Here is a 20,161-nt window from a genome sequence, read left to right on the forward strand (position 1 = left end):
TTTCTAGCTGACTGCACTAAAGCTCTTTTAGCTGTTGATATAAATGTGCCACTAATGGTTTTTTAATGGAATTTGGAATTAAGTACATTTGAATACATATCTCCGCCCATATGCAGAGGGTTATGTATCTGCCAATAGGTATCTGTATTTTATGAATTAGTTGTGTATATCCAAAGACTGGCAATTCAAATGTGATTTCATTGTAGAACCTATAGCTTTACCAGAATGAAAAGCAATCTCAGATCTGTCTGTTGCTTATATTTCAGTAGCTAGGAGGATAAGCAGTGAAAGCTACATGCAAGTGAGGTGGGAGCAGGCTTTGTTTCAGGTATTAAATCTAAATGCAGTATGTACTTTCATGGTTTTGTAATGGGTTGATATAGGGTTATTATGGATAATATTTATTTAGACGAGTCAAAAATGTTTAACACAAAAGCATTTTCAAATGGAAATAGCAAAGCACAGTTTGCAAATGCACAGGATAAAATTATGTGTAATTTCAGTGAATGGCAAAGACTGAATAGCAGACAATTTCCTGTAGGGCTTTCTACAGTCCCAACTGACAGAGCGATGTCTATAGCACAGAGCATATAAATCAGTTCCACGACTCAAAGAAGTGATGTGTTACATCAATCATCTGCTTTACAAACATGCATTGAGGCACTCAGTCATTTGTACATCCATCGGAGGCCTGTTCAAGTGCCATGCATTTAGTAAATTAATTGGACAAGTCAATATCAAAATTTAAAAACATGCTCTCATCCTTTCTGCATGCTGGTTCAACACTACTGATAATAATTAAAATAATTCCTATTTAAAGGTAACTAATTGTCACAGTTTTTCCCTGAGGACATCTGCAGCTGCAAAATGATGTGTTTTTCCACAGGGTTTCCACAGTACCTAGACTGGAAATGACATCTCTCTTTTTCTCTCTCTGCTGTGTTTTTTAAGTCTTGTGTTTATCTAACACCTTTTCCACACAAATTCAAGCAGCTTTGCTAATAGAGAAACCAGAGAAATGTATTCATTGCTCCATTGGTGGTAGTAACCAGAAAAAACATAGCATGCCGACTGTGAGGAATCTGAGACAGACCTAGTAGGACAGAATTTGGGACATGCAGGACAGATGAAGACTCACTTCTGATAAGCAACAAGCCAGCTATGGCAGCTCAACTTGAGATTAACTAACCAGCAGTGAAAATGTTCTTTATTTCTTCAGATCTTCTGATGCTAAAGGTGAACAAAACCAGTCAAAAAGTTCTTTGTTTGGAGAGGATATATTTTTACCATCTAATACATCCATTTGGTCTTCAAAGGCTGTATTTAGTGAGAACAATGGAAACTGCACTTATCTGTTGGAGTTTGATACTAATCTGTTTATTACCCATCTTATAGCCATTGCCTCAAATAGCTCATTTTGGCGATAATTCAGTGCTACATAGAAGATAAATAAGGGAATCTGTTGCACTGTGTGACAAGGTCATAGAAATAACCTGACAGGCAATTAATACTCCTCTCTTGCAGAGCAACAGCACTGAAGATAAAAGAACTCTCACATATGTGTACATAAGTCTGAATTTGGGCAGCTAAAGACTAGGTTGGTAAAATAGCAAGCTAAGCAGGACTTAAAACAAAATTCAGTGCCATGCATTGAGGGGCCAGTAAGCCATGCTATAACATGGTCAGAGGTTGTACAGAAAGAAGGGAGACACAAAGGTAGAACCATCTGCAAGACCATCTGTGCCGCCTGCCTGTATCACCAGGAGGACTGCTTGTAGAGGAGGGTTGAGTTGAAATCTCCCTGAATTCCTCCCTGCCACAGTAATTCCTTGGGCCAGTTCATGACCCTTCTCCTCACCTAAGATCATTTCATGGCCTGTCTAGGAAGTACTTTGAAGTTTAGCAAAACTATGCCTCACCCTCTAAAGAAATGCATTTCTGTCCCCAAAATATGTCCCATAAAGAAAAGACTATTTCTTCCCCCAGCTACTCTATATACACCATTCTGTCTATTCCAAGAAGCCACAGATATCACAAGACATCCAAACTGTCTTGCTCAGTATGAGTAACACTATGAATAATTTGATCTCATCTTATTGTTAGCATGGCATCTATTGCATTCCTCTGTAGTTCATAAACATCACTTCTTTTCTGTCTGGAATTTCCAGATAAAAATTTGTTCATAATTTTCCACCTTAAGAGGCTATAATTGGCTAAGAACTCTAAGTAAAGTCATGTGTTCTGTAAATCCTGTTACAATGTTAGTTAATACAGCTCATTTAAGGTAATGCAATGCAATTCCCACATCCCAGGACTCCTCAGTGCGTTTGCTATGTATCCAATTATACCCCCTTCCATTTTCTTAAATCTTTTTCTGTCTTTGAGTGGTCAAGTCAGCACTGGATGTCTTAAGAGTCTCCATAATGTGCTGTCTGGATTTGAAAGACAAGTTAAGGCAACTCTTCTAAAAGTCTGCATTAATGGAAATGTAATTCTTTCCAAAGCAGCAGTGCAGCAGTGCAGGAATTTGTATGGCTGTGTTATATGACTCAATATTGTTATTGAAACAAGACAACTAAAATGCTCAAGACTCATAATACACTGTTTCAAAATTGTTTTAGAGCCTTACTGGCATAGAAGGCACTGGTCTTGCTTATGCTGGGGAATTAATTTTGGAGAAGAAAAATATCACATTTTCCTGATAAAAAGCTTTGTGAGCGCATCATCCCATCTGATCCACTACGAAAGACACTCTTGAAGTAGAGGGAGTCACACTCATGGGACTTTAGAAATCACGTTTTAAGGAACTGAAAATGAATCCAAACCCTTACAATTAAGAAAGTATTAGCAGCAAGCTGCCACATGAAACCACATTGCTTTTGCTTTCCCATGCAAAAAAAAAAAAAAAAAAAAAAAAAGAGTGCTTTTCTTTGTAGATAAATGAATGTGGAACAGAGTATTATTACTTTATTTTGAAGTGATTAAAACAATAAATTTTTAAAAGGGTGTGATAGCACCTAACTACAATACCTGTTTTCTGGAGAAAAATCATTGCCTGCAATTATGTACTTAAATATTCTATCTTATAGAGGCAGAATTCAGTGCTGAGCAAGCAAGTGGGAAACACAAAATGGGAATAGATGTACTTCCCCAAACCACAGAAAAGAGTGGGTTCCCTCCCATATATCACTACTGAAAGTCTGCAATACTCCAAGCCTGAGAAAAGCACTGAAACTGCAGATTCCAATAGGAAGGGAGCTCAAACAGCTTCCCCACTCCCAAATAATCTTTTCACAAATCAGTAATGAGTTAGTTTAGGTGAAAGTGGGGAATTTAACACGCCCTATTAATGCATCCTTTTTGCAACTGTAAGAACTCACAGAAGCCTGTAGCCTGCTTGAACACTCTCCTGAGGTCAGAGGATCCTTGGATTCCATTTACTGTCTCAAGGATTATTTCTATGTCATGCAGTTGCTGGTTGAAGCCCTGATGTAGATGAGAAGGAAGCCTGTGTCTCCTGTCTGCTTCTCAAAGGTCTGATTTTTGAGTCTGGTCAGGGTTTTAACAACAAGTAAGTAGTCTCATGGGGAGTGAAAGAAACAGATTTGATTTCTCTCTGTTGGAGAGACATTAAACCAAGTTCTGTCACAACTGGAGCATTTGTCTTCAGCCCTATGAGTTCTTAGATTAAAACAGGGAATGATGTCAATGAAGTGCTTTTCAAAAAACACTCTTAAAGGAAAACTTTAGATAACTAAAGCCAACAGATTTTCTATGTTTCTATTGTTGTTACTCTTACTGAGAAGCACCTAGTGTTACTGGAAAGGTTCTTGTGTAGTTATCAACACAGATTCTACCTTAGAAAACAGATATCTAACAAGCAGCATTATTGAGATGATGTTATTTATTTTTTTTTCTAAAGTTTTGTTGGTGTTTAAATTGAGCCAACAGTAACCAAGGCTTTATAAGAGAGCTATTTCAGCTTTAAAAGATACTTTTTTTTTTGTCAAAGCAAATCTCCAAACCCCTACTGAAAGGAAAATATAGCAGCATGCACAACCAAATGCATACAGAAATGAAGCAATCCTTTTTATATTTTACATAATAAGCGACAGCTACAGGGGGAACGGCTACAAATGAAAAGCACAAACCTGCTTTCTTTTCAAAGCACCAAAGGGAAATGAATGGAACAATGAATCTGTTGAGTAAGACTCTGTCAAGATAAATATCATATGTCTAAAAAGAAAAGTATCTTTAAAATCCGCTTACTGTAACTGGGAGAATTTCAGAAATCTGCGTACCTTTTTTTTCAGCCACCAAGTTGTTCTTTTTCAGAATTGAATCTCTGGAGTTTCCACTATATTTCTGTTTAGCTTTGCTTTCACTTTTCCAAAATGCTAGAAGTTTTTCAATTCTCTGAAAGTGGGTTCCTTATAAGCACTACTGTGCCAGCTTGTTATATACATAACACATCAAAGCAGCCCTTTATATAAATGTTTAATGTGATTATGTTCAATGATATTGGCTAATTTATCAGAAGCAATCAGTAGTTTTTGGTGATTTTACTCTTGGACACACATGCACTGAGCTGTAAAACCACCACAGAAAGTAAGTAAAAATCACTACTCATATGCCAGGGATCTTTGTAGGATCCCAAACCAGTATCTTAGAAATTGGGACATTTGGACCTGTTAGTGCCTTCAGGAACTGTTGCTCATTAGATCTCATAATATCCTCTTTCTAAAAGGTGGAATTGAAGCTATTTCGTTGTGACTTCCAGGGATTATACAGTTTTTTTTATTCATATCATCTCTTCCCTGGATCTGCACAGAGCAATAATGTGAAAAGAGAGAGTCTGTTCTACAGTGAAGTTATTTAGTTATAATTGGTTCTCACTGACTTCTTTTGGTTCATGTTCCCTTTAGATAATACAGTACCTGTATTCTGGGGGGAGGAATGGCTTTGCAAATATTTCCATTTTGATTAGGGTAATTTTGTCCTGATGAGGAAATGAAAAATAATAATAATAACAATAATATTTGCTAATCTGCAGGAGTACTCCACTTGCAAGACCAGAGATTTCTTACCACACCAGCTTCCTAAAGCCAGGTGAAAAGAGGCTGACATAACAGTTCAGAAAACAAGGTTCTTATCACAGGTTATGTGGCTGTTGACACATTACACATTCAGGATATCACTTCACAGTTCAGCTGGCAGTAACTTTCCACACTCTACATTTTCAGGCAGATTCTTTAAAAATAAGTGACTGCACATAGTGCTTGGGAGATACGGATAGTCAACAAAACTTTGTTATTCTAAACTGGTTCCTCCTTCAAAGTGTGGCTCCGGTAGGACCATCTCTGTATTACAGGCAGAACTGGAACATGAAACTCAACCGCAAATTGGCCATTTCCTGAGCTACTTGCAGTTCTTTGGTTCTGCATTGAAGGGGCTTTTCACACACAATTCAGAAGATGCTCTACAGACAGATTTGCATCTTGCCTGTCCTCCCTGGCTTGCCTTTGATGACAATGTTTGCAGTCTTTAGCCCATCATTCTCTCAAAGCTACAGGGCCCTAAAGACTGAATCTGTTTTTACATTTGCACATACTGAAGACTATGTTGAATTTACCACTTGTCCCAGCCTATACTGTAGAAGGATGGAAAAAAAATTGGACACCCCGAAGTCTCTCAGGATAAAACTATGTTTGTATCATAGAATCATCGAGGTTGAAAAAGGCCACTATGATCACCTAGTTCAACAGTATCAACCACTCTGCCCACTGACCATGTCTCTCTGTGCCACATCTACTCTGTTCTTGAAATTTTCATTCAGAATTTGATTCATCAATTCATGGTATTCCAGTAATACCAAGAATATAGGAAATAAAACCTATAGGAATATTTGTACATATGTTGACCACTTCTCAGTTTCATAAGGAATTTTAGGGGAAAAAGTATATGTGCCTGGTGCCTTTGTGGACTATTTGTATTTTCTTTTTCTTTCAGAGAAATTGCTGTGCATGTTAGATTTGAATCCTCTGTGTCTTGGCAACAGTCTTGTGGTGAGGCTGATAATAACTGACTTGTTCAATCCTGTCACATTTTCACTGAAAATCTGTTCAGCTCCGGCTTAACTGTTGCTGTATTTGAGTGATTTAGGATCACATTTTATCCTTTTACTAAGAACGCTGTTTCATTTATTTTGGGAGAGAAATATAGGCTTTTCTTAGAGCAAAGACACAGTCCACAAATGTATTAATTCTGGTGAAAGTCTCCATAATGATGGAAGTTGTACACTGTCTACTGAAAACCACCCGCATACTATAAACATTGTTGAAAGAACATAAAAAACTGAATCTGACTCTCCAAGTACAATTGGAGACCTTCGTTTGGATCAGAGAGATGAAATGAAAAGCTATGAAAGAGTACACAGGCAATCCTTACTTGCTTATCTGATTATGTAACTCTGAATGCAAGCAAATACTTGTACTGTGAAAGCGGGAGCAGCTGCCTTTCAGAGCTGCAAGAACTGTTTACACCTATTAGTGTGATAAACATTTTTCACTGTAACAAGTCTCCTTTTTCTTGGCACTAGTAGTAGAGATGGAGTTGGAAGGCAAAATATAAGCACATTCAAAAGACCTATTTTGTACTTTTATTTTTTTCAATAAACAGCAAAATGTTCCTCGTTCTTCTCTTTGAGACACATGGCTAAAGCCAGCCCACAGCAGCAAAGGTTAGGGACCAACATCTACGGTCAGTAAACATGCAGGAACTTGAATATTAAATACTCCCAAACTTTTATCTTATCTGCCAGTCATTTTGTTCAAGATCAAATCCTGTTAATAAACACCTTATCAAATATCAAACCATGAAGTGTTCATGAAAAAAAAAAAAAAAGATTCTTTGCAAACACAAAGCCAGACTGTGAGGACCATGGTGAAGAACACAGGACCTATTCATTCCCACCTTAAAGCTCATCTTGTGAGCAGAAACTGGAGAAAAGAAATTAGATTTTAATCTGATTTGGTTCCAGCCAAACTGGATGTTGCTGCATGGCTGGCCAGTGTAAACAACATCAATCCAGATAAGAACTATTTTTTACATAGAGCTTTACAGCTTGAGTCTCTCAATTTGTTTACTGGGTAGAATACAGTTTTTCAGTTTAACTTTACCAACAATATTCCCAAAGCATATCTTAATACCAACATATGCATTTACATCAGCATCTGTATGTGTTGTGTTGGAACCAGGGTGGCTGACAGCAAGAACAGGTTGGGATAGAATGTGGGGTACTTTCCTTGGCAAGCCACACTCAGAAAGGTGTTGGAAAGCAATGCCAGCACATGCCAATAGTGGGTGAGACTGTACTGAAGTCACTCAAAGGATGTCACAGGCTGGGTCTGATGCAGTGGATGTAGATCACATATAAAGTTTATCTAACTCTAACCCACATGAGTGACCTAGCCACTTTTGTCATGAGAGGTAGAAGAAGCACACTGATAAGAGCTAATCACATCTCTGACGTAGCCACTGACCACTTTTATTTGCTCAAGATATTTCAGTTTCTGTTCCTGCTTTTAAATAGTAAATAACAATCACTGCCCTCATTACCAAGCCAGTATCACTCCAGCTCCACCACATCTTGCAAAATGTGGGTGTAGAATAACATGGGCTTGTACTAGCTGCATGCAATTTCATCTCAAGTTTTGCACACAACAGACTGTTCTGACATTATGTAGACATCCATTTATATCCCATATATAGCGCGACTGTAATGACAGAAATAAAGCTTTAGTTCATTTCTTTCCCTGCACGTTCATAAAACTAACTCTGCGACCTTAAATGAACCCAAGCATATAAAAGGACACATTTTGCTAATTTGCTTTCTTTCTCTGCAGATGCTTGTAACAAAGGTCCATCAGCTAAAATGCCAATTGATTTTTCACATTTAACATGAATAAAGGTATAGCTCATGCCAGCTAGAATGTGTTCTTTCATTTTTCTTTTCCCCAGGAGATGATATTTCTGTCCTGTAAGACTGAGTGGTATTTTCCATTGTCTTAAACAGAGAACCAGATCAGTTCTTTGCTATGTCCTTGAGCTGTCAGAAATTAATGAAAGTATGATTTAAAGTGTAGCACAGGTAGACAGTCATCCTCCAAAAACTCATTGTTTCTAACCAGCTTCATTTCATTTTTTATTTTCAGGCCAAATGATTCCTTAGTAGGAAAAATGAAGGGAAGAACAATCAAGTACTAAGAAAAAAGGATTAGATATAAGTATGGTCTATTAATTCATGCACAACAGATAGACTTTTGCTATGAAAATGCATGTTTTAGCTTGTTGTCACTGTGCTGAACTAGAGCTTTATGAAAATATCAGTGTTTCAAAATTAATAGAACATCTAAGATGTTCATATAGCAAAGTCCTATAGGTTTCCTCAGAAAATGTACATCTATGCCAATGTAAATAGAAGTCTGGATCCAGCAGGACAGCCAATGGATACACTGTGCTCTTGCTCCTGGTGGGCCAAATTACTTGTCTGCTCCTCAAGTCTCTTTTTGTACTCCTCTTTCTGTATAAAGAAATGTTCCTTTTCATGGTGATTATAGGATTTTCTCCCTTCTGAAGCAGCCAGTGTCTCTGTATGTAGGGAAGTCTGCAGAGAGGTTCCTACCACTGCTCTTGTAGGCACTGCAGAAGGCTAGGTGTCCTTAGGTTATAGTAGCATTCAGGGCCAGAATTAGAAACCTAGCAACTACCAGCCTAAGGAAGACTCATATGACCTACAGCACCCTTTGATAACTTGCTTCTGTTTATTTCAACAGCTGCAAACCACAGCTGTCTCAGTGTGGGCCCAGCACACAATTGGAGCTGTTATCTTTTGCCTCTTCTCACTAAGCAGCAAAGACCTGGAGATGTGCTGCGGCAGAAGTAATCATTCAGAGACAAATTTAGCTCTGTTCCTGAGTAATTCACCCCAGTTTCTGAACAAACTCCATACACATAAGGGGTCTGTTAGTCATTTTAGGAGGATTTATGAGAACCGCTTTCTTATTTCCTTGTCTTGGTCATAATAAAAACAGCTCTTTGTTACTTTGTGATGAGCAAATGTACTACACAAAGAGAATTCCAATGTACAGTTTAGACTGGTGTAATTCTACACAGATAAACAACACAGGAGAATTTACGTGTAAGTGTATGGCATAAAAGTGTTGATTTTCACTGGTGCTCCCTCATGGCTTTGTTTGTATGTGAGGAAGAACTCTTTCAGTAACCAAGCTAGTGATGTAGATACAGCATGAAGTACATCAGTATGAATCCATAGTTACTTTAAGGCAGTGTTTGCAGTGCATTGCAGGTTTGCAACTTTGTTGTCTCCAGGTGACTGTCTTGCAGGATACAACACAGTCCTTCAACATGTTACATCAGCTGATCCCATTCAAACAGATCTATTTCCCAGCATCATTAAGTACAGCTCTGTTCTGTGTTGTGGAAGGCAATGAATCACAAAAGCTATGATTCACGAAGTTTTGCTATGTCCCTGAGCGTGGCTTTTGACTGGGATGTGATTTCCTCTGTTCAGGAACAAATGGAAAACACATTTAAACATCTCTGTCCTGTAAGAGAAGTCTTGGAAGGAGACATTTTTGCTGGTGAAATGGAAGCCACTCACAAATAGCTTAGGCCTGCAGCAATCTTCACAAGTTTTACAAAATCTTGTGCTATCAGCATTTCTCCTATTAGCTCCAAAGCTAGCCATTCGTTTTCAGCTTTAAAGCAGTTATTAGGGCAGCAATAACTTCTGTTTCTCCTTTCTCTGATAATTTTGAAGGAAAAAACATTATCATAAATAAGATCTCTCAAAATTTGACAATTGCCAGTGTGAAGCCAATATATTTATTGGAAATGAAATTTGTGGCCTGAATAGAAGATTCTTTTTCGTGAATGAAAATCATTTTTCAATAAGAAGTACCTGTGCCAAATGGTTTTATGATATATAGCAAAGACATGATGGGAAATGATAAAGTAAATAAGTAATGCAGTTGAAGAACATTACTCTTGCTATTGTTGGTGCTTCTCCTTGGAAGAGACTCCTTCAGATCTGTATAATAGCTATTCTGAAGAAGAAAAGATATTTCTCAAAGCTCGGTAACTCTCTTCAGCTCAGACATAAATAATTTCACCTCCTGTATATTTATCGTTGTAACATTCTGAAAAGCTGTGCTAAACCCAATTTCATTAGGCCCCTTGTAAAGGTGCAGTACAAGCCTGCAGAATGTTGTGTGGAGACACAGTGGCTGGAGAAACAGTATTGTAACACCTGGAATACAGATAACAGGCTTTTCATACCTCACAGCTCACTTAATTATGCCCCTTCAAGTTGGCTTGATCTCAGCATAAACAATCCCACTGCAAGTTATGGTTGTTTCATGGAAATCTGCACTATTGCTTCTTCCACCCACAGGCAGAACTCCACCTATGTAAACCTTTGCATGTGCCTGGGAACACCTGCAAGAAAGATGTTACAGTAGTCATATCCTAATCTAACAAGCAAGATTTCAGATGCATCTAGGGTTCCTGCTTTGAACACCAGCACAAATCTGGCCCACTTGCATTTCAGAAGCTGTGGCTGACTGCAGTCACTTGAAATGGTAGCAGTCCTTCCTGGGCACTGGGTGCTGTGGTGGTGTTTTGGTAACAGATCCCACGTGGCGTGGCTACAGAGACAGCAGTATCTGGGGAGGATGACACCGCTGAGAGTTCAGAAGTGCTGAAGGAGTTGCACAAAGAGAAATGTGGATGTCTTCCATTCATTTTAATGGGCAATTAGCTTTAAAGTCTAATTATAGACATTTTAGTGTCACAAACATTATGAATCTTTTCACTTTAGGTTAGCACTTCTCAAGCACAACACAAAGAGATAATATGTGCTCAGCTTTGTCACATCCTGTCATTCTCTTCATTTGAAGACTCTGTCTCTAGGAATTAAGCTGTAAATCTCGATATCCTAAGTGCCATCCAGAATTCAGTGACTTATTTGAGTGAGAACCCTAAGTGAAAACATTATCAAAACTAGTAGAATCATTCTGGATCCAAAGACTGTGTATTGCTCAACAGGGTGGACTTTCTACTGCCCTCCACAAAGCAACAGTGAAGACAGATAGCTTTCATAAATGAGTATAATTTGGTATCTGTGAGTAAAATGTTCCCTTTGTAATACAAAGTGGCTACGGTGTTTAGTCTAGATAATGTATTCTGCTTCCACCGTTGGTACTGATGTCCTTTCAAGTATACAGAATATGTAGCCATTAACGAGCTCTTTTTGTTAAGATGTTCAGCAGTGAAATAATTAACAACGTTGATGCGTAAATTAGGCTCCAGATTTTAAATTGCCATTTAGATTAATAAGGCAAATCACGTTTGTCTAACTGTTCAGCAGAGGAGATGAGGACTACATGCTAAATATAGCAGTACTCCCAGTAGAAGCACATGCAAGAACAGGCAATCTCTATGCCTATCTTGTCTCTTCCCATCTTTCTTTTCCAGGCAGCCTTCAGACTTAGGAAATACCAAAAGATGCTGCAGCTGAACACTACTGTATGACTAAGTATAAAAGAGTAGAGAAGGTGGTGTAGTTTCTATTGTTTCAGGTGTAGTTGCTGCTGTTTGTGTCAGAAATATTCTTGGCTTTTTGCTCTTTCTAAAATACAAAAAAAAAAAAGCAGGATTTTGCAATTAACATCACCTTTGCACCAAATATATAAAGCACTGAAAATTGCAGAAAAATCAGTCAAGTACTGCTTGCACTGATATACAGACTTCTGACCTCCACTTCTCTTTATCTTCTCCCAGTGGCACTAAGAACACAGTAATCCCGAAACTTAGATTAGCACCCTTAAACTCTGGTTCAGAGACAAATCCTCTATTGTGGTTTACCCCTTACAAATTGGAGGCTTCAGTTTTCCACGGCTGACTCTTAAGGCACGGCTTTGTGGAAGCTGTGCCATTCGCCAGGGAGACTGGTTTTTCATGTTCACATTCTCTGAGAACAAGAAAAGTGGGAAGGGAGAAGTTTTGCTTTGTGAGATTAAAGAATACTCTGTTTTCTACAGTTAGTCTCTATTGTATAGATATATATATATTTTTAGCTATTTGATCTGTTTAGGTCTTATCTACTGTGGCTTAAGTGTACTTATCTAGCACAAAGACTTGGCCACTGTGTCTCCTCTCTGAACTCCAGGCTTGAGCAAGGTCAGCTGGGAAGCAGGCAATCTATCACTTTCCAAACACCATGATAAGCTTATTAAATAAGTCATGAAACACAAAACAGAACTAAACAACAAAAAAAGCAAAACTTCTAAGTGTGGAGAAGCAATTTGATCTACCATACTAGCAGGGATGAGGATGAGGTGAACATATGTTAATTAGGAAAGGAACAGGGGCCTGTAGATCCCAGGCTGAACAGATTCAAGGGTACGTGGCTCACCCACACCTGTCCCCACTGAAGCTATCTCAGCCTATGATAGAGCAGCTCTTTGCAAGCAGCCCCATGTCAGAAAGCAACCCCTTCAGGACTTGCAATTTCTTTACACCTTCCACACCTCAGCAGACCTAGGCAGGAGAGTAGGACCACCTGCCTGGTCCACAGAGGTAAGATTCACATGCATGCTTCATGTGGAAAATGCAATTCAAATCGTAGTGAATCTCAGAGACTTTGTCTTTTCTGGAAGACTGTAGTACCTGGCACCTCATAAATCTGCCTCTGATTACAAGAACAGCCAGAGCAGGGACTTGCACTTCCAGCTAACACATTTTCTTGGCATGAAAATTAATGTTGGTTTTCAGTGCTGTAAAACAACTCAGTGTACGAGGCAGCTCTGGTGATTCAATGTGTTCCTCCTGTTTTGCAGGTGAAGGAGCCCCATGGAAGAGGGGAACTGCTTCCCAGGCCTGAACCTCTGCCCCTCTGGGGTGGCGATGATGCAGGTAAGGGCCAAGCTGCATGTGGGGGCTGTAGGGACTCTTTTGGCCACAGCTCCATCTTGGGTTGCAGTGCTTTGTCCCAAAGCCAGGCTTCACTGTGGAGGATGTTTTTCTTGTTGAAATGAGGCATGGGCTATCGCCCACTGTTTGCCAGAGTTCAGCAACAACAACCACTGCTTGTATGTAGAATGGCTGAAGTGCACAATGTGCTGCACAAGAGCTCCTGAGGAATTATGCCATGGCATGAGGAGAAACAAAAGTATTATAGCAAATCCCTTGAGTAAGCTATCAGCCATGCTTTGTCATCAACCTGCTGTGTGGGCAGAGCTCTCATAGCTGCCTGGCAGGTGCACAGGAACCAGGGGCATGGGCACTGTGCACGGAGGGCTTGCATTACTTTTTACTCCATCTCATTTCTGTTTTGGGGATTTTGTTTCTTGGTTGGTGCTGGTTTTGGTCAGTTGGTTCTTGTGCTTGTTTAAAAAATTTTGTCTTTGCCTTATTGTAAGCTTAGAAATTATTTAGAAGTTAAAAGTACAGCAGATTAACTTAGACTTGGTATTGTGATTGAGTGGCATGTCAGAACTTTAGAACTGTGTTTAAGCCAAGGAAAAAACGTGGTGGCTACAGACTGCAAATGCTCTGATAAAAAAGCACTGCCCCAGCATGACATGTATCTGACAATTCCTGAGGCAGATTTCACTTGAACTGTTTGGGGATTTTCTTCCTGTTCTCTCTGCCACTTTTGCAACTGTCCCCCTGGGAAACATCCCAGCAGCCTCTGTCCCTATTAGGAGGAAATCTTTCACTTCCTCATTCTGATTTTGAGCGCTTAATGGTCTTGGATAATTCCCTTGACCTATAGCAAGTCTAGGCTTCTACGCATACAAAAGAAATGCCAATCTAGATGATATATTTTATGAAACAAATTTAAAAACTCCATCCTGTGTGTGATGTTATCGTGGTGTGTGAACATTGCAGGCTGCATTGATTCCTAGCCAGCTTTAGCTATAGTCATAACACACTTGTTCTAAAATATGGGAGCCCACATTGGATAGCTCCTCTGATTTCACTAAACTGGATGGTGCTTTCTTCTGTCTGAACTATAGCAAAGCAGGGGCCCACCTGACTCTGCTGTCAGCAGTGCAAGCACTGCAAGGTCTGACAGTGCCCTTCTCACTTGCTCCTGATCACTCTTCTCTAACAGAAGCTGTCCTTTCAGATCAAGTGCTGGTAACACATTAAATTGACCTGGTTAAAAATGCAATATTTAGGGGGAATTTTTTGGCAGTGTGTGGTACTGTTCTTTTTCTTACCTGGATTTTTTAAGCATCTAGGATAAATTCAGTTAAAACAGAAATAGCACTTACGGTTTACTGCTCAAGAAACTAGTCTCTCAGAATTTTAAGAACCTTTCTACCAAGACCCAACTGCCCTCAACTGGTTCTTCAGTGTTACCTTGCACTAACTGGCTGACTGGGGACACTTAGTACAGCACATTAAGTCACCTTTAATTTTTTACATTTTCCAATGGTTCTGCTTAAGATTTTAACACATGCTTCACCATGTCAATCCAATAAACCTGATTAAAATCCAACTACTTCACCATGACAAACCTTACAGCCAATTTTTGGGATCTATAAGAATGAAATTAGAGGGCTATAGCAGTATTTCTTTCAAGGCTTCTACAAGAGCAATCTGAGATAATCTTACTTAGCACCTGCACAATCCCTTTGGTTAAGACTAAAGTTGCGTGTTTTTACTCTGCTTTCATACTGGCTCTTGGTTAAGCCAGAGTTCTTAAACCACTGTGAAACAAAAAAAAACATGAATTCCCATGTTCCAAGTCTTACAAGTTGGTCATTTTGTTCTGTGTTCACATGATGAAATTTGATGTCCCTGGGCATGACTGCAACAGGGGAAGTAATTCCTTGGTCAGAGGATGAGGAGCAAAGAAGAGCAACGTATAACCATGAGATTTTGTAATTTCTCAAAATGATCTTTAAAAGCTTTATAGAAGATCTATCTGTCTCAATGAAAAAGCAGTTCTAAGACTGCTGTAGCCTTTGAGAGAAGTGTGCGAATTGCTGACAGATTCAAACCACAGCTAACATTTACAGTATTCTCCCATTACTTATCTTATAAAAGTGTATGTATTTATTGAGCTTTCAAGGGGAATGGAAACGGAAACAAAGACTTACCAGCTATGGTTCCCACCACTAGATAATCTTTAATTCCTGTGTATAACACTAAACAGTAGCACAGCAAAAAGACATGGCTTCACTGACGTCTCCGCCTTCTTCAGAGCTCCACCAGCTCGTAACCGTAGAAGGTAAATGCTCTTCCCATTCCAGTGCCAATACAAAAGAAAAACTGCAGGAACTGAGAGATAGTCCCTACAGTGCCTTGCATTTCCAGGCATATTCATCAAGCTCAAAGACATGCTTGTTAACAAGAAATAGCTCTTAGTTTTCTACATCATTTATCTCAAATTGTTCTTAATAATTTGGATCTGAAGTGCCTATTAAATAAAGCTAAAAAATGTGTGATATTTAATGCCTGCAGTTTGCATTTCCAACCTTAAAGAAGTCTTGCCAATTCTTGCAGCTTGCTTATGAGTCTCATGATGTTTCAAGTTTCTTTTGCATATCCCTACCTGTTTGTGTTTAGATATTTGATACCTGTGGCTGAAGAGAAAAATATGAGATACTGAAGCACCTGGAATCTCTGTAAACAGAGATCAAGAAAAACAAACTTACCTCTTGTTGATTTTATTAAAACATGATGTATAATCCAGTTTTATAACTTGAGGAGAGTATCTGAACTCATGATTTTGGAATGCTTTATGATATTGGCAGCACCATTCCCATATTGACTATTTCATTTACAGTACTGTCCACTCAATTCAATTCACTTCATCTTTCAACTGAGCTGGGAGTGCCACTTGTGGATCTACCACAGATTTGCTGTGGTCAGAGAAGTGGACACTTAATTGTGTCACACACAAGAGGAAATCAGCTACTCCTGGCCCAAAATAATGTAGTTTGTTAGTTCAGCTCAAAAAAGGGAAGAAGGCAGGCTGAGAGGAAGGGAGGAAGGAAGGAAGGAAGTCGGGACAAAGGAAGGAAGGAAGGAACAAAGGAAAAAAGATTTTTATGAGACTTTCACATAAATTTACAACTTCTGGGCCTGATTCTCTGCTGAGTAGCCTAGAGCTCTGCAGAATGCTACTGCTTAGTAGCATTTAGCACATACCTTGGTACTCACTCTGGTATTTATCAGTGCATATCTAAGAAGCAAAGCAACAGATAATGTCTGTTTGGTTAATGCACTTGATAACATTTGTAACTGTATGCTCTCAAATTCACTTTGAAGTTAACATTCCCTTGAACAGGGCGGGAAGAGAGGTATAAGTGGCTGAGGTGTAGTTCCCATATTTGTCAATTTATCTACAGCGTATGCATGGGGATATCTGCATTTGCCATTGAGAAGGATGGACTGTTCCCTTCTGCAGTGAAAACATATGGTGCCTCTAGGGAACTGCAGCCACAAAGACAGAGACATAATGAACTATTCGCTAGAAATTTTCGCTAGTGCTACACCTCATCTTGTACCTCCATCTTATGTTTCTGCAGATTGCACATCTCCATCCACAAAGAGTAAATAATTCTACTTCTGTGTGCACGAAATACTGAATGGGCAGTAAAAGCCATTGTTTCTCCTCTCCTCACTTGAGAACCTGCAAAAAAACCTCCACCAAGATCTGTTGTTTACTTGACCTGCACAGTGCTATTCTACAATACAGTGTAGATTTTGAACACAAAAAGGTCCTCTGAAGACTCATGTTAGTATTCCTGTCTGGAAATACCCCAAAGACTTACTTTGCACTTGTGGAGTTTGCAGTAAGAAAACTGAGCTTCTTTCTCCACTTGGGAGTTCCTAACCATTATTCTTTGCTGCCCATGAGGACTGGCAGTAGAGTCCTAATTCCTAAACAAAACTGTGTTCAAAATGGAGAAGCACAGCATTTTTCCTCATTGTCCTTGTATGAAGCTCCCTGATCTCACATGATTGAGGGAATGAGGAGCACCCACCAGCCCAGCATTTCACACTAGCTCTACTCTTTCTCCCTCTTGGCACTCTGCTATGGCTGCCCTTTGAGCAACAGCACCCACACTTCTCCACAAGAAATTATCAGTCTCATTTAGCTTAATCTGGAAACTAATTGTTTTTCAGACTGATTATTAGGGGGGTCATTTTTGTCTCACTTTCCGAAATCAGCTGACTTGTTTAACTTTGCCCTTTAAGAGAAACATCTTAAAAACTGATCTCCAAGCCAGCCTTGGTACTGTTCTTGCCAGTATGGGTCACTTCAAGAAAAACAAAAGTTGGGAAGATTACAATTTCAAGCTCACGGTATCTCTCAGCTTAATGAAACATCACCTTTTATTTTATTTTCCACTCAACTTCTCCAATAAAACTCTTTGCCCTGACACAAAAGCTGGAATAATTAAAAATGTGATTAAACTGATTTAAAAGCATAGCTTAAAATTCAGCTCTGCAACTTATAGAACCTAATTATTTCACATTTTCCTTTAATGTATTCATTTAGACACTGCAACATGGTAGCAGATCAAAGGTATAATAGAGTTTAATTGAAGTTAATATGAAAGTCTGTATGTGTCATACTGAACTGTCACCAAAAAAAGAAGTGTAACAGTCCAGATTGAAGGCATGCAAAGTCATTCCAGATTTACCTGCAGGACAGCCTCATGCAACCAGCAGCCACCAGCAGCAGGTAGCAAGAAGAGCTCTGTGGTGGCTGGAATGCTGCCATTTGGAATATCTGTAGTGAATGCCCATTTGAAATTTTTGGTGAAAAAACTGCGTTCCCAGTACTCATAGCTCTGAATAGTTTTTCCCACATATAAACCAAAACCACTTCACCACCAGTCTTCAGACCTCTGCAAAGTGGATTTTGATGTCACAGGTTGTTGCTCTGTCTTTTATGGAAATACATAGAGAACAGCCATAGCTTTTCTGACTTGCAAGAGATCTCCTGTCTGAGGAGAAAATGAATCAGTGCCTATATGTATTCCTTTCTCTCCACTCACAATGGAGGAAGGCTAGACAAGCTGGGTTTAGCTTCTTGAAATGCTCCAGCGGTGGGGATTCCTCACTATCTCTACTCCTTTCTTTCCTACTTCAAGTATTGTTATTGTCCTTGAAGTCCCATTTTCTTGGAAAACTTGTGCAGATGTGATACAGAACAAAGTATTCCTATTTTTATCCTTTTTTTTTTTTTTTTTCTTTTTTCTTTTTTCCCCTGACTTCTTATTCTACTGAATTGTGAATCTGGGGTATGATTTAATAGATAATACAGGGAAGGAAGTGAGATTCAAGTTAGCCAGAATAGGGCCCCAATGGGGTTTCTTCCAGAGTGTGGCAGAGATTTCTAGAGAAACTACTGCATTGGCATGGTAGAGTGGAACAAAGTTGAGGAAAGGCAGGAGGATAGAAAAGAGGCCACCAGAGAAAATAGCAGAGTGAAAAGGAGATAGCACCTCCACCACTCCCCCACATGCCAGCAGGATGTCCAGATCCAACCTTTCCTCTTGCCGTAACATTTCCTTCACCACGTTGTGTTTTCGAACCAGTATCTAAACTGCAGCTCTCTCTTGTGTGAGATCCTGTTTATCCTGAAGGGATCCACATGTTGGCTTGCAAGACCTCATGGAAAGACTTTTGTCTGGAGTCTTGCCAGTGAGAAAACCCTAGGCCTTATATGAAAATGTTATGTTTCTAAAGAGCAATATGGGGGGCACCATCCACAACCTTTTGTGTACTTAAGCAATAAATCACACAGAAACATGGGTTACTGCAAAAGTAATAGAGAATAATATCTCTAGGAAAATGTGGCACAGAAGAGAAGCTGAGAATCAGGAGTCTCCTGGGTATTTATTTGGATTGCTTGGCTCCTGCTCAAAGAGAAGTACTGTTATGTATTTCATAGATATTGAAGGGCACTTCAAAAACAAAAATCATGGAAAGGCCATACTGAATGATGCCTCCATAGAAAAATGAAACTAATTGGTTGGTTTTTTTTTTTTTCTTTATTTTTATTGTTGTTTCTAAAGGTGACTTTGAAATTGGGAATGTGCCCAAGTTTCTTCCTTACAATGAAAACAGGAAAAAAACAAAGGAAGAAAAAAGCAAAGCATTTTGTAGTACAAGTGTCAGAACTTTATGCATTGTATTTCTATGCAACATATTTTTCAAGATAAGTCTGTGCAATCATACTTCATATAGTATGATGTTTGTTCAAGAGGAGGAACGTAATTAAGGTGAGACATGGCATACCAGCATGCTGGTATTCATCAACCATCATGCAGCAGAATTGATGTTTCAATGGAAATACCTGACTGAGGATCATTTAACTCTTTTCCTAAAGATGCAAAGATTCTGAGGTAAAGATATTTTAAAAGGGAGAAGGGTTCTTTTTGTTATCCCCTATTACTTTTCAAGGCCCTGTGCAGAGAGATGGCTGTACACAGACTGATTGCCTAGTTCCTTCCTCAAAGAAATCTGCTGTTTCTACACAGTTCCTACGCAGAAAGTCATCTTCAGGAGATGGAATGCTTTTGGTCATGTGATAAAGACGTGTTGGCAATTTTTAACCTAAAAAGTATCAGTGACTGATGTCTATAGTGGTAACTTCCCACTTCCCAGAACTAAGGTAGAAGGAAGTGATCCCAGCAGTTTGAAAAATGACTTATTTTAAGTTATGTCAACAATAATTTTCTTTCCTGACATCCTCTGTCTAAAAGAGATATTTATATCCACATCATCACTGTACACTTGAGAATGCAATTAGTAAATACCATTTCAGTGGTTAGGGAAATGAATTCAAAACCTTTCACTGTAAACAGGCTTTAATATGTTGGAACAAAATAGCTTAGTTTACCTGAGATACACTATCATTTTCATTTAGCCTATCACACTGTTCAACCAGCATTGTCTGGAGATAATTACTGAAGAAGACAAGCTTCATTGTCTACCTAAAACAAAGCACCATAAACTTATTTGTTGCAAATTAAAACATGGAAAATTGTTGCCACTTTTAATATAGTTGCACAAAAAGAATGAGTTTTACTAGTATGTTAAAGGT

The 20,161-nt window shown here is 39.0% G+C and overlaps 1 protein-coding gene across 1 annotated transcript in view; it reads left to right on the forward strand.

Moving 5' to 3' along the window:
- The window catches only part of SGK1 (serum/glucocorticoid regulated kinase 1), a 69,536-nt gene that overhangs the window by 29,964 nt on the left and 19,411 nt on the right, over positions 1-20,161 (forward strand). The window contains exon 3 of the mRNA XM_015858450.2: positions 12,921-12,996. Coding sequence (XP_015713936.1) covers positions 12,921-12,996 — 76 coding nt within the window. The remainder of the gene's footprint in view (positions 1-12,920; positions 12,997-20,161) is intronic.

Source organism: Coturnix japonica, chromosome 3 (genome assembly GCF_001577835.2).
Source record: "Coturnix japonica isolate 7356 chromosome 3, Coturnix japonica 2.1, whole genome shotgun sequence".
Taxonomy (NCBI): domain Eukaryota; kingdom Metazoa; phylum Chordata; class Aves; order Galliformes; family Phasianidae; genus Coturnix; species Coturnix japonica.